General features: G+C 37.9%; 1 protein-coding gene across 2 annotated transcripts in view; it reads right to left on the reverse strand.

The window, feature by feature from the left end:
* LOC110374601 (ecdysone-induced protein 78C) overlaps nt 1-12,695 on the reverse strand; it is a 68,916-nt gene extending 56,221 nt beyond the window's left edge. Inside the window, exons 1-2 of one of the 2 annotated variants that reach the window (XM_049838530.2) lie at nt 11,951-12,695; nt 10,261-10,304 (exon numbers count right to left, since the gene is read on the reverse strand). In XM_049838530.2, the coding sequence (XP_049694487.2) occupies nt 10,261-10,304; nt 11,951-12,018 (112 nt within the window). In that variant the 5' untranslated portion in view covers nt 12,019-12,695. Of the gene's footprint in view, nt 1-4,084; nt 4,326-10,260; nt 10,305-11,950 lie in introns of those variants that run through there. The other variant, XM_049838521.2, reaches the window with a different exon arrangement.

The following is a 12,695-nucleotide window of genomic DNA, read 5'->3' on the forward strand; positions in this document are numbered from 1 at the left end:
GAATCGCTTTCACTTTCACTAAATCCTGAAGCTTTTCGATTTATTAATTACAATAGTGATATCTACGTGGCTATAGATTGATATAATTGTTAAAGTACATATGTAGCAAGCGTGGCATTTATTTGATATCTATATTATTTATTGCGATTTAAAATCTTGCTAATACCTCTAATTTCAGACTCGTTGTTTTCGTAATTAACATAATAACAACTTATTTTAACGAATGTTTACACTAAAAACTTAAGAGTAAAAAGTGCCTGTACTAATGTATAGTTATAACAGCTGTTTTCCCGCAGTTTCAATCGCATCCAGGAGGAGCTTTTTCTCGTACCCGGATACAATAGAGCCAAAACAGTGAAATTTTTAAATCGGTTTAAAGAAATAAAAGAAACACAAAATAATTAATTACTTTGTATAGATAAACGAGTTATGAATAATTAGCTTTCATTTTGAGACTTATAATTGCTCCGATTTATCTATCAATAGTTTAGTTGTGTATCGGAACCGAAGTGATGTCATACGAAGAATTTAATATCGTATCGTGCGGCTATTGAATTCCTTCATCCCCATTCAGGAGCGCGGTCGTCGTGGCATGCGCTCTCAACTCGCATTGCAGTTTAGCTTCTTATTTTGAGCTGGATAATTATTTAGTAAGCATGTATGTGGTAGCTGCCAGTTATTTTATCGTGGTCTCTAATTGATTAATGAGATAATGGCAAATTGTCTATATACTGATATAATTAAGAGAAAACATTTCTTTGTTTGTTTCTTTGTACCCTGAAAGCTCCGAAACTACTGAACCGATTTGGAAAATTCTTTTACTGTTGGAAACCTACACTCTTCCTGAGCAAAATGTTATATTTAATCCTGGTACAGGAAGTAGTTCAAGTGGGACGCGGATGAAACCGCGGGAAAACGGCTAGTAACACTTTTAAGACAAGGTTAAAAATGACTCATAACCCTCAAATAAAACGGCTAATATAAAGCGCAAGGACAAGAAACTTTACTACCCAAAAAAAAAACCAAAAGGACGATGAATTAATCCCAAAGACATACATATCCAGATTTTGTAAATGTATTAATGTATTGGTGCACGTCAACGGCGTATTCACTTGCATTGCAGTGCACCCCGGAAGAAGCGACCGTGAGAATACTGACGCACGTAATCACACGGTTACGACTCCTTAGCTTGAACTGTTATGTGATCAGTTCAAACGACTGGCCACTGCCGTGAAGGATTTTGTTTGAATTACATACACTATGAAACGTTTATTTTTATTGAACCACACACCGAGCTTTTGAGTTTTCAAAAGAACCTGTTGTTGGTAGATCCTTTTTTTTCAAAAAGCTCCCCATTTCAAAGTCAAAATGAAAAACTTTTATTCAAATCGGGCTGACAAATCAACAGTTATCTAACGACTAAACCAAAAGACAGCCACCAAAACGCCCACCCGTCGCCACTTTCTATGTCGTTTTGTTGTAAAAAGAAGAGGCGCAACAAACTCCCCAGCAACACCTGTCTGCCTATTAGGTTTCATCTCCACACCTCCCGATCCTATGTGCCCACCAATTTTGGCTGTTCCGGTTGGTTCCGGGACGTACCCCGTCTGCGGTGTCCGGCTTGGTTTTCCGAATGCATTCGGTTGATAGGTGCCCAGAAGTCAAAAGGTTATTTTTTTACGTATTCAGGTAAATACAAGCATTTTTTGCAAAAGCATATTAAATGGCAAAACAAACCAAAATTGCCATCAAACTGAATAGAAAACAGAATAAGATGAACGAATAATGAAAAAGTCTGTAATGGCTACAAACGAAAATTGGCGGTGTAATGATTTACTTCGCTGCATTGAACGACAATGCTGTCAATCATTATTATTAATAGCACCGTTGAAGTGTCACTGGGAAGAGCACAATGCATAAAGTCAGAAGAAAGTATCCTGTAATCAGCGGCGGCGGCATCTCGAACAAAACACCCATTGACTTCGCAGCCGTCAAAGGAGACACTTTCAAAAAGGTTTTTAAAAGCTCGTAGTAATATCATTTTACACTACACGTGGGGTTGGATGCTGCCCACGCACTAACCTTGAGTTGCTAAGCAACTGGACAGTGCTATGTGTATTGTGCAGCCTCTTGGATATGTCTTTATCAATGTGTTGCATAACGTGTGAGGTCGTTGACCGCGAGCGCGGTACCCCTCAGGCCGCGGCGCGCACTGGAGTCCCGCGGACTCGTCACCACAATACGATGAGCCGACTTCTAGACGAGGTGCGTCACAAATAGATCAAGTTCAAGGCACAGCTGACGGCTTATCACTTCATACATCAAACATCAGGAAGATTCGAGCGGACGATAGCGTAATGTAACAGTATTTTTGTGCGTATGAGTGATTAAGCCTGATGTTATAATATAATTATTAGGTTACGTAGAGATGTTTAGAAATTAGTAAGAGGTTAGGTATGACTTTGTTAATGTTTACGATATATTTATATTTTTTGCGGAAACCTTTTTAGTCCACATTGTGATATGAGGCTTTTAAACTTCTTATGTAGAACTTTTTAAAGATATACATTGTCTAAATAGCTTAAAGATAGCAGTGTTTATGTGAACGAGCCTTTATATATTTCCAATAACTTCCAAGTAAGGAACTAATAGGTTTCTATAAATGCAACACGGCAGATCTAGCTAGTAGCTCGACTGTAGCTTACAGACGTGCTCTAAAATGGACCTAAAGTGCAGGAAGACGAAGCTCTTAAGTGCATTTGAAAACTAAGTATTAACAAAAGTACCAACGTAACGTTACGAGCATTTTCCAAATACTTTTATGGCCTAAACTTAAAATAGGTAGGTACACTTGTAGACAAATAAATTTAGTCATCTGGTACCAGCCCAATAGTTTCGTCATCAAATTGAATATTCGGTGGTTCCAAGACAATAGGTAAAATATTCAATGATTTTCCTCAAAAATAAACAGATTCAAACGTTTTCGCCGTGATAGTTACTGAGCAAGCGACTGCTATGATTGCTATCACTTCCATTTCTCTGCGTGTACGGGGAGAGGCATTTCACTGGACGAGGTAAGAAGCGATGTATGTTAAAGAAGTTTGTGGTCCGTAAAAATTGCACTGTTGTGTAATACGCCGATGATAAATACCTAACGGTATAGGCACGAGGAGTTCGGAGCTAATTTTCGCCAAGCGCTCCGCTTCCGTAGTTTTGATCTTTGTGTTGTTTCATTCACTGTTAGTTTCCTTACGATTACTAGAGAATTTAGCATAAACGTCAGCTGACTTCTTCATCACTCTAACAGTGTATGAACCACCATCTAAAGTTATTTTTTTGTCTTCATGTTGAAGTTAACTTTTCTGCAACTTGTGTAAAAGCACTAGATCATTATGCTAGGACCAGTTGCCTAAACTTCTATTTTTAATAAGATGTTTTGTAAAAAAATGGGTTTTCATTCAGGAGAAAGTTCTTGAAGGTGTTGCAGGTGGCATATTAGATAACTATTTACCTAATCAATGGAAATGGTACAAAGTTACAAAGCTTAGGTAGATTAGTAAAATAGGTAGTTATCTTTGTTCGTCCAGCGCTTGGGCAAGGGCCACCTCATAAACCGTCACAATGAAAGTCCGAAGGGGAATATCGGCACCGAACTCGCCCACTTACCACTGCTGCTCTCGGGATTATGGTAATTGTTCGCCACATAGCCAACAATTACCATAATTCTGAGACCAAACCGAATATCAATTCAATTTTTAATACATCAAGTCAGAACCAAAGCACGGAATTATTGTACTGTTAGATTTTCGCCATAAAACTCGACGTGTTTGCGAAAATATACCAGTAAATACGGTAAGTTTTAATGGCATTACTTTCATTTTATGTTAGGCATCTAACATACAAAAGGATAAGGCTAACAGTCATTTGCACACACTCACTTTTAACTCAAAGAAAACCTCCTGAAATCGATCACAGAATGAAACAGACGAGAGCGCCAGTGAACGCTGTGGTAACATTCGCATAACAAGTGTGACGTGCTGTCGGCGCTTACGCATGCAGCAGTAATAACATAAACACAACACACCTTGTTTCGGCAGCGTCGGCGGCGCTTGCTCTTTGCTGTCGAAGAACGTGAGCGCAAAATTGTCGCCGGGCTCTATGGCGAGGGGCGACGGTGCGCGAACGCAGGACGCGGGTCGACCGCTCCACACGTCCATATTCCGATCATGTCCGGCGTGCTTCGGTTGTCGTCGGCTCGCGTCCGCCGGCCCTCGATACGACCCGCGCACTGAGCTTTCTCGAGCTTGACTGCTTGTGCCTTCGAAATAAGTGGACGCTGCGGCGCCCGCGCACCGCACCGCGAAACGGAGCAGTGAGAGTTTTTTTATTCGACATGGTATCCCTTTTTTTGGTGGTAACAGCATAAATAAGATGTACTTACTTGTTACGAATTTCTTAGCAGCAAAGCCTTAAGCTTACTAGCAATACTTGAACATAATTACCCAGGACTGATGGCAAGCGAGCCTCTTTAAACCTAGACCGCCAATACTTCTTTATTGAATTGTTAGATGATCTATCAAATCAGCCCACAAACCTTACTTATTTTCTTATTTCATTTTTTTTTTCAATAAGATATAAATAAATGTTATTTTTCAGCCAAGTTTTTATTCAGAAAGGCATTGCCAGTTCGAGCAATAGTCATCGCAATCGTGCCATAATTTGCCGAAAGCTTTTTAAGTATTAATTCATTTCCTATGTACTGTGTGACTCAAAAATGTAGGTACCACTAAAATCTGAACATAATTCGCTTCTTTTTTCCGTCCCAAACCTAAACGATGAAAACATCGCACATTTTCATTGTTAAAAAGAAACGGGAAACGGACGCTTTCTTTACATAAAGCACAGAAATTTTAATGTTTGCGTATGCAAACCGGGCCCTAACTATTATATGCTCTTGCAAAGGTACCAAAAGTAACGTCAAAGAAGAGTTACAATTGCTTGAAGATTGGCACCAGCTTCTCAGAAGCTAAACGCATTCGTCAGTGCGCTCACCAACACGCACTCCTAGAGCGGGGTGTATTGTCCAATCCCCCGAGCCTGGGGAGGCCTTTGTCCAACAGTTGACGTCTTAATAAAATACTTAGGCTGTGACGACGACGACGACGAAGCGTATTGTTAATACTGCTGGGCATCACAGACTGCTGGTAGCGTTACCTCGCGTGGTCAAAACTCTAAAGCTCTACTTATACCTATACGGAATTAATGATTGACCGACTTGCTACGATTATGGAGATCTAACAAGAAAATCCGCGATTAGATAGGTTCGATTTAGTGAAAGAACATTTAGCATACATGAAGCGACTTACTGCTGTAACTACGAACAACATCCAGTGTTACATGTACCTATCCAGTGTTAAGTCTCTTACCTACATAATTATGAATTCCCTGCTTCTGGCGTCACAATGTCTATCCTTTGCACTTGACCGATTTCCAAAAACAACTAGGTATGAGTTACTAAACATGAGCCCGATAATATTCAGCTATTTAAACTTTTTGTGCCACGAATTTGGTTTGAATGTTTTAAATCGGCTTCCGTCGGACATATCACGAATGGCTTACATAATAAAATACTTGTGTCTGTCTAAATAAAACGATTTGACCAGTTTTGACAGAGATACTTGTAATAAGCGACACGACTTTAAGTCTATGCAAGTAAATAGTGCTTGTTGTGTACAGCTTTCCCCGTTCAATTACTGTATATTTTATTTCAGTCATATGTTAACGTTGGTCACGCGCGTATGTTTATGTAAGAAGATACCTACTACTCCTGCCTGATTAGAAACCATGCGAAGTTTTATTGTTGAATTTAAACCACGAATTTTTGCTAAGACTGTTGGGTATTGTCAACGACAATGTTAGACAAGAACCAAGTAGGACATAACATAATACATTGGCACAGATTCATTAAACGATATTTTAATTCATTAGACGGAAAGTTTCAATTTGATTTGTATACAAAAACATTCAAAAGCACATGCAATTAATATCAAATTCTGTAAGTTTTAATAAAGGTAAATCAACACGAAGGCAACTTGTAATACAATTTTTAAGAACCCTGCAAATACTCAGATGAAAATTATTGCAGTGCCAACTAAGTAGCTAACGAAATGGAAAATGCATTTTCATTTTCCGAGGAAACATTTTATTTTTTTGATTTTCCGATACGGTTTTTTTCAGACGGCTACGAGCGACAGAAAACAATTGACAACTACATACTTCAAACAATAATATCTGACATTGCGCGACAGGAATCTTTGCCGCGCTTAGAAAAACTGAGCGGAAAATAAGTTTCAGTTAAAAGTTTCCTTGGAAAATATATTTTATATTTAATTTGATTTCATATATTAATGAGTTGAGGGTGAGGTGAGGTGCAATTGAATTTAAATTATATTTTTCAGAAATTAAAATAAAGTAGAGGCAGAGTAGATAATGAATGAGAGAGCCGATCTTCAATATTTTCATACTTTATATATATTTGAGAAGTGTTTCTTCCTGATATCTAAGGTACATCTTTGTAAGTATCGTATGATATGGAAATAAATAAATGATTACAAGTTGTAGTTAATAATAGTGTGAGTGGTAAGTAACTAGGCTATCTTTACACGAGCAAGCTTGAGCACTAATCTAAAGTGTAGTCATGTCCTCTTTCTAAGGTCCGTATGACAAAAGCTTACTCAAGACTCCCACATACAGACAGACACATAGGTAGCTACTTAACAAAAGAAAGGCAAAAATAAATCATATCCAAATCACCATTTGCAAAATGTTCGCGGGTACAATTTATAAGGAGGGCCGGTTAGAAAGTAACCTCAGAGTTTTTAATCGTGTCTAAGCACTACTAACTATACATAAAATTAGCACCAGTTCCTACAACAAACACCTATACACTACCTATAAATAAAGTTGGTACTGCACGGGTGCATCGTCGGTAGCCATCGCGTGATACAAATCGTGCGTTCAATAATTCTGATATAAAGCATCACTAATAAATCAAACGCTAGAGGGAGACAGAGTGTCTACAACTTTTTGCTTAGTTAATCATGAAGTCACCATCTTTCCCTCGGCTTAGCTGTCGTAAAATCTAATAGGAGACGCACACGCAGCGCAAAAACACTGGTTCATAAGTAATAGTGTTGCGCGCTGAGCTTCGAACGATGTGCGCAATTGATTGTAAGAATCGATTAACGTGTTAATATAACGCAATTTAGTGTAACTGTATTAAAAGTGTTCTCGGTTGCATATTGTGACTCGTGCTAGGTTTCAATATTTGAAGATAACTAGCAAAATTGCTGTAGTCCAATGTAATATGTAATTGCCTCAAAACAGTTACCATTTCCGGAACAGAACAGAACAGGTTATAAATTATATCCGAGTATCAGAGGAAAAATATCGATAAAAAAGTTTTAAGTATTGGAGTAATGACCAGAAAAAAAAACAAACGTATTGCAATGAACATCACTATCAGTCTGAACGTTGCGGCGCAGGAAGCAAACCTTTGCTCGGGTCGCTGAACCAGGTATAGCTGTTAGCAAACCTCGTACAAACAAATCTGCACTTTATCTCCACAGTTTATGACCGAGAATCCTATAGCAATAAAAGTTGTGAGTGTTAGCATCTAATCAAACATGTTTGCACATAAAGTCAATCCAATTTCTAACGCAATGTCGGGTGCTTAAGTTTATTTTGCTTTGTATGGGAATGTAAGAAGGTTTTGCAAAGTAGTGCCATTAGTAGATAGGCCTGGCTGTCTCACAAGATTTGCTGATAACCGGGATTAAATCCTGAATTAGTACTACGCTAGGTACCTCTGCCGGTTATCACGGTGACTCCCAAAAGGTCTTGGAGAACGTTTGGCGAAGGGTTTATAATATGTCTACATTCAATGAACAAAGGAAACTCAAGAACCAGTGTCAATATTTATTCAAACAGGTGAAAATCGACTAGTTTTCTTTAATCCGCTTTTCGTAGATAGAGACCAACTGTATTTATCAAAAATGTTTGAGTATAGAATAGTCCAAAAAGTTGTTTTGATTAAAAGCCATGTATGTACATAGGTACATGTCTAATGTATGGATAATTAGTATAAGTCTAGACTTGCACTCAACAGGTTTCACGTTGCGGCACTGGGATGCTATTGAGAAGTTTTCCTAAACCGGGAAGAACTCCCATGTTTTTTGACCCGAAGAAGCGTTAATAAATATAACTTATTATGACATATGTACTTCTTATGAAGAAATTACATACCTCGCACCCCTTCTTCTAGGTAATGAGAGATAAAAAGTTTTTTTAGATTCTAGGTTTAGGAATACAATTACTCTCATTCCCTCAAACGAGGACGTGAGTTTAAAACAGCTCAGTTGATACATAAATGAAAAGAAAACGCTAGGCACTTGCTGTGTTGCTGATGCATTCGAATAGGTAAGTACGTAGAACTACTCCAAATACATTACCTATTACATATTTAAGTGCATACCTATTACGGACACGGCCGTAGCTTGCAACGTAATCCTCTTTGTTTGCACCTACACATCAAAACTACAATAACTAGCAGCAGAGCTTTACGTCATACTGAATTACAGGGCTTTCAAACTAACGGACGAACTTTTGTCGCGTTCAAATCCGAGTGTTTACGTTTCAAAATCAAAATCAAATTGTTTTTATTTCAAATAGTTTCACACATTTCGAGCAGAAAAATCTATCGCATCTGTATAGCATGTCATTTGTATCGGTAGTTGTCAATTGTTTGTTGTCGCTCATATGTGTGCGACCATACTTACGTTCCGAGCGTTGTCGCTCCGAAAAACCAAGCGAAAATCCGCTAGTGTGCAAGCGTAGACCCCACTCGACTGACGGGAATTTTGCGTTCTAAATATAAAACTTGTAAAATTGCTTATTACATAAGTAATTGAAGTATTTGTAATAACCGAATGCTACAATAAAATAACGCACGAAATAGGCAATACAACGTAATAGCTACGCAATAAGCAGCGTATCTTATTTATCGTATCTGCATTTCAATGAAACACATTTTCTGCAGCCTTTGATTCAAACGAGAACGTTGACAACCCAGCATCTGTTGCTAACACGTAATACAGTGGCAATACCATATGGGATATAAAAACTTCGATCATCTTTCTATTACATCAGATATAAAATAATGATAACGATCACGACTATACCGCAATACCCGGTGATAACGATAAGAGACCTTAAACTTCAATTGATAAAGTGCAAATTTTATTGACGACAATTTAAGCAAATCCTGCCTGATCTTCGTGGCCTAAGTGGGATATCCTAGACGTCCTAGGCTAGGGATCGTAATAGGGAGTTCGGTAATAGGGGATATTGCACTGGCATCATTCTTATAAGTGTTTATTAGTGCTGATAGAAGGTCTCACGCAATCCTAGGATGCAAGACTTGAGGTAATTCGTAATGCACTAAAGCTAGGATGTAGGCACTTTTGTGTGCTGGCATTTATTTAATCCTGACTGGCCTATGTTATCACTAGAGATCGGATCGTATGCGATTCTCACACAATCTGGATTAGCATTACTATACTGTAGCACAAACTTGTCTTAGGTATAACCTAGCACAAACTAGGTAAGTATAACCTTAGTCTAGTGTTAACTTAGTACCATGTCACAATTACGGATAGCTTCATGACAAATTATGTTGAAATTTTTTATTGGTTACTTTGTTATTGGTTTACTGTATGTAATGTGAAAAATTGCTATTAGGTTTAAAAAAAGGTAATTTTAATTCGAATTCGAGAAGTTGCGTTTTATTAGTCTATTCATCATTATCACTTTATTCATAGGATAGATCACATTCATATTACTTAGTTGATGAGTAAGGCCCATTTTCATCGACAATGTAAACGTCAATTTATCTAAAAACAACTTTTTACATTGAAATGGAGCTCAAAATTCAAAGGAAACAGCTGTTTTAAGAGAACCTTTATGTTATCGATGAACTACGCTCATGGGCAAGAGTTTTGAAAAATGCCACAAACGAGAAGAAAACTTCTCGTCTTCCCTTGAAAACTGACAGCAGTCAACTGCACAAAACATTCGGTATCCCTCAACACCCGACGCGACGCAACCACGCAATTTAAAACATTCTTCTTAAATCGAACCAATACAATAAAAAAGAAATAAATCCAAAAATTAAAAGGCGCTAATAAAAAAAAGGTACGTTACCTGAGGAGTAGCCTGCTACCGGAGAACAAGGCTCCTCCTTAAACCTGCAAATGAAAACAAGGAATTCATAATGAAGGTTTGAAGGTGAAAGAAACTGCAAACAAGATATATCAATAACGCAATTACCATGTACTGAATGAATGACTAATGGTTATGACGTCGGGAAATTGTTGAAACAGTGGTCAATGCAGCTTTGGCGCACCCGACGACCTTTCTTTGGCATAAAATTACAATATATCTAGAATATTCCAGATTTTTTCCCAAATTGCAAGTTAATGCACCGTTTCAACTGTAACATATCGGGTCAGACGCAATATTTCACAAAAAAATGGACTGTCTGGCTAGCAACAGCGACGCATCTCATGTATTGTAACTGATATAAACACGGCCACTGGGTTATTGAGGAGTCTGTAGGTACTTTCAACGACGAGACAGAACTTTTTATTCGTCTTTTTTATCGGACAAGCAGACGAGGGCCGATTGCCGTGTTACCATTTGAATTGTAAAACAAATTGACAAAATCACTTATGCATTATCCGCCCTGACCAACGTCAGCAAGCGAGCGGGGTGCTATTATATTTACAAATTGTCCGAATCTAGGAATACCGAAGTGAAAATACAGAAAAAACTTCTCCATGTTTGTAGGTACAATTATTATTTTATTCTATTGTGTTCTCTATAAGTGGTAGTTACTGTGAATTTTCTTAAAAAGTATTCCAATTACTTTATATGTCTAACCTTTGTAAGTGTCTAATATTTTCTAATGAGAGAGTACCAGCACAACTCAACAAGATATTGAAAACCACAATTACTGGTAACACGAAAATAATGGGACCTGACTAAGGAACTTTTCTTGGTAGATTACCGTTTGACCCACAATGACCATCGCATTGTTTAGACTTTATAACCATAGCATAAGCATAACCTTACAAAGTTTTAAACTGCTGTTTAATTATTTATTTACGGCGGAGTCAATCGATGTTAAATAAAGTGTTTTTTTTTTTCATAGTGGTTTGTTTATAAGTATGTGTACATTGGCATGTCAATCAAAATAAGAACATTAAAAAAACTATATTTATCACGTATTTATTTAAATTAGGTACTTTAGGTTCGTACGAATACTCAATTTCTATGAAGAAACCCACTGTCATGTCTCTTCTAACAGTTTAACGCCACACTGAAAATCCGGATACGGAAATCGCGTGCGTGGAGGAAAAGCAATATAAATATCATTTCGATATTCCTCTACATAGCCCGTAACAAAACCTATGATATGAGTACTATTAAAAGTCGTAGCTTATGTGTTCTTCTTTTAGGCGTAGTTCTTTTAGGAGTAGACGCCAATCGTATACAATTTTAGTGGCAAAATATTTCACCACTCTCAACGCATTGGTGCTGAAATACTTGATATAACATTTATACGCAGTACCAATACTTAATACTAACAGTATAGTGTTTGCGGAAGTATACATACTTCACCGGTAATACCTACCTACGTACGACATACCTATACAAAGCTGCGGAAACTCAAGGACGCGCTCAAGGCCGACGTTCCAGTCGCGGCTATACAGCTGATACTGTTATCGATTTCCCTTCCGATTACGCCTACATTTACCTACCTTTCACATGTAAAAATAATCATGAACAAACTACTTGACATGATGGTTAAAACTAGCTTGAAGATACTTACCCGTATAGGTCGTCATCTTCATCGGAAGTCGAGGAGCTGGTAGCCTCACTCAACACCAACCCACTCATTGTTATTAAATAATTAAAAGTCTCATTGTTTGTATGCACTGTTTTTATTTAACATTGTCCTAGTTAGTCTATTTAAATGTCTGATAATGTTCACAGTTTTTGGTAACATAGTTATTAGTGATATTTAGCGACTAACGTTATTATTATATCTAACATAGGCACAAGAAAGGCAGGCACCCTTATTTGGAAGCAGGGGCCTTCGAGGAAAACTCTTCGCGTTTTTAGGGGTGGTCTTAGTAATACACAATGCAACCTTGCAAGCAGGGTTAAAGTCAAGTTCGCGTTTCTGAGCCATGGTTACCGATTCTATATAAACATAATTTGCTGTTTTCACAATAGTTATAAAGTAATTTCTATAGCAGAATATGATTATAGAGTACTTGTATCACAGAAAAACACTTTCCTAATACTACACAGTCGTGTACTTATAGTAAGATGGGCCGACTGAGCCACGTGACAAAGTTGTCGGTATTGAGGGGTGTGAACCGCGCATGCCCCAGTTCGACCTTGAGAATACTTCCTGGTTCACGGGCAGGCCTTGTCGTTGTCACCTGGCTTCTAGGTCAATCCACTATACAGCTGTAGCTACACTCCAATTTCTTACTGATTCTTCTAATCTGCTGATAGATCGTGTGGTGCTGGATATCTCTGAGGGTTGAACATATACAGCCTTAATT

This window comes from Helicoverpa armigera, chromosome 1, assembly GCF_030705265.1.
Source record: "Helicoverpa armigera isolate CAAS_96S chromosome 1, ASM3070526v1, whole genome shotgun sequence".
Taxonomy (NCBI): domain Eukaryota; kingdom Metazoa; phylum Arthropoda; class Insecta; order Lepidoptera; family Noctuidae; genus Helicoverpa; species Helicoverpa armigera.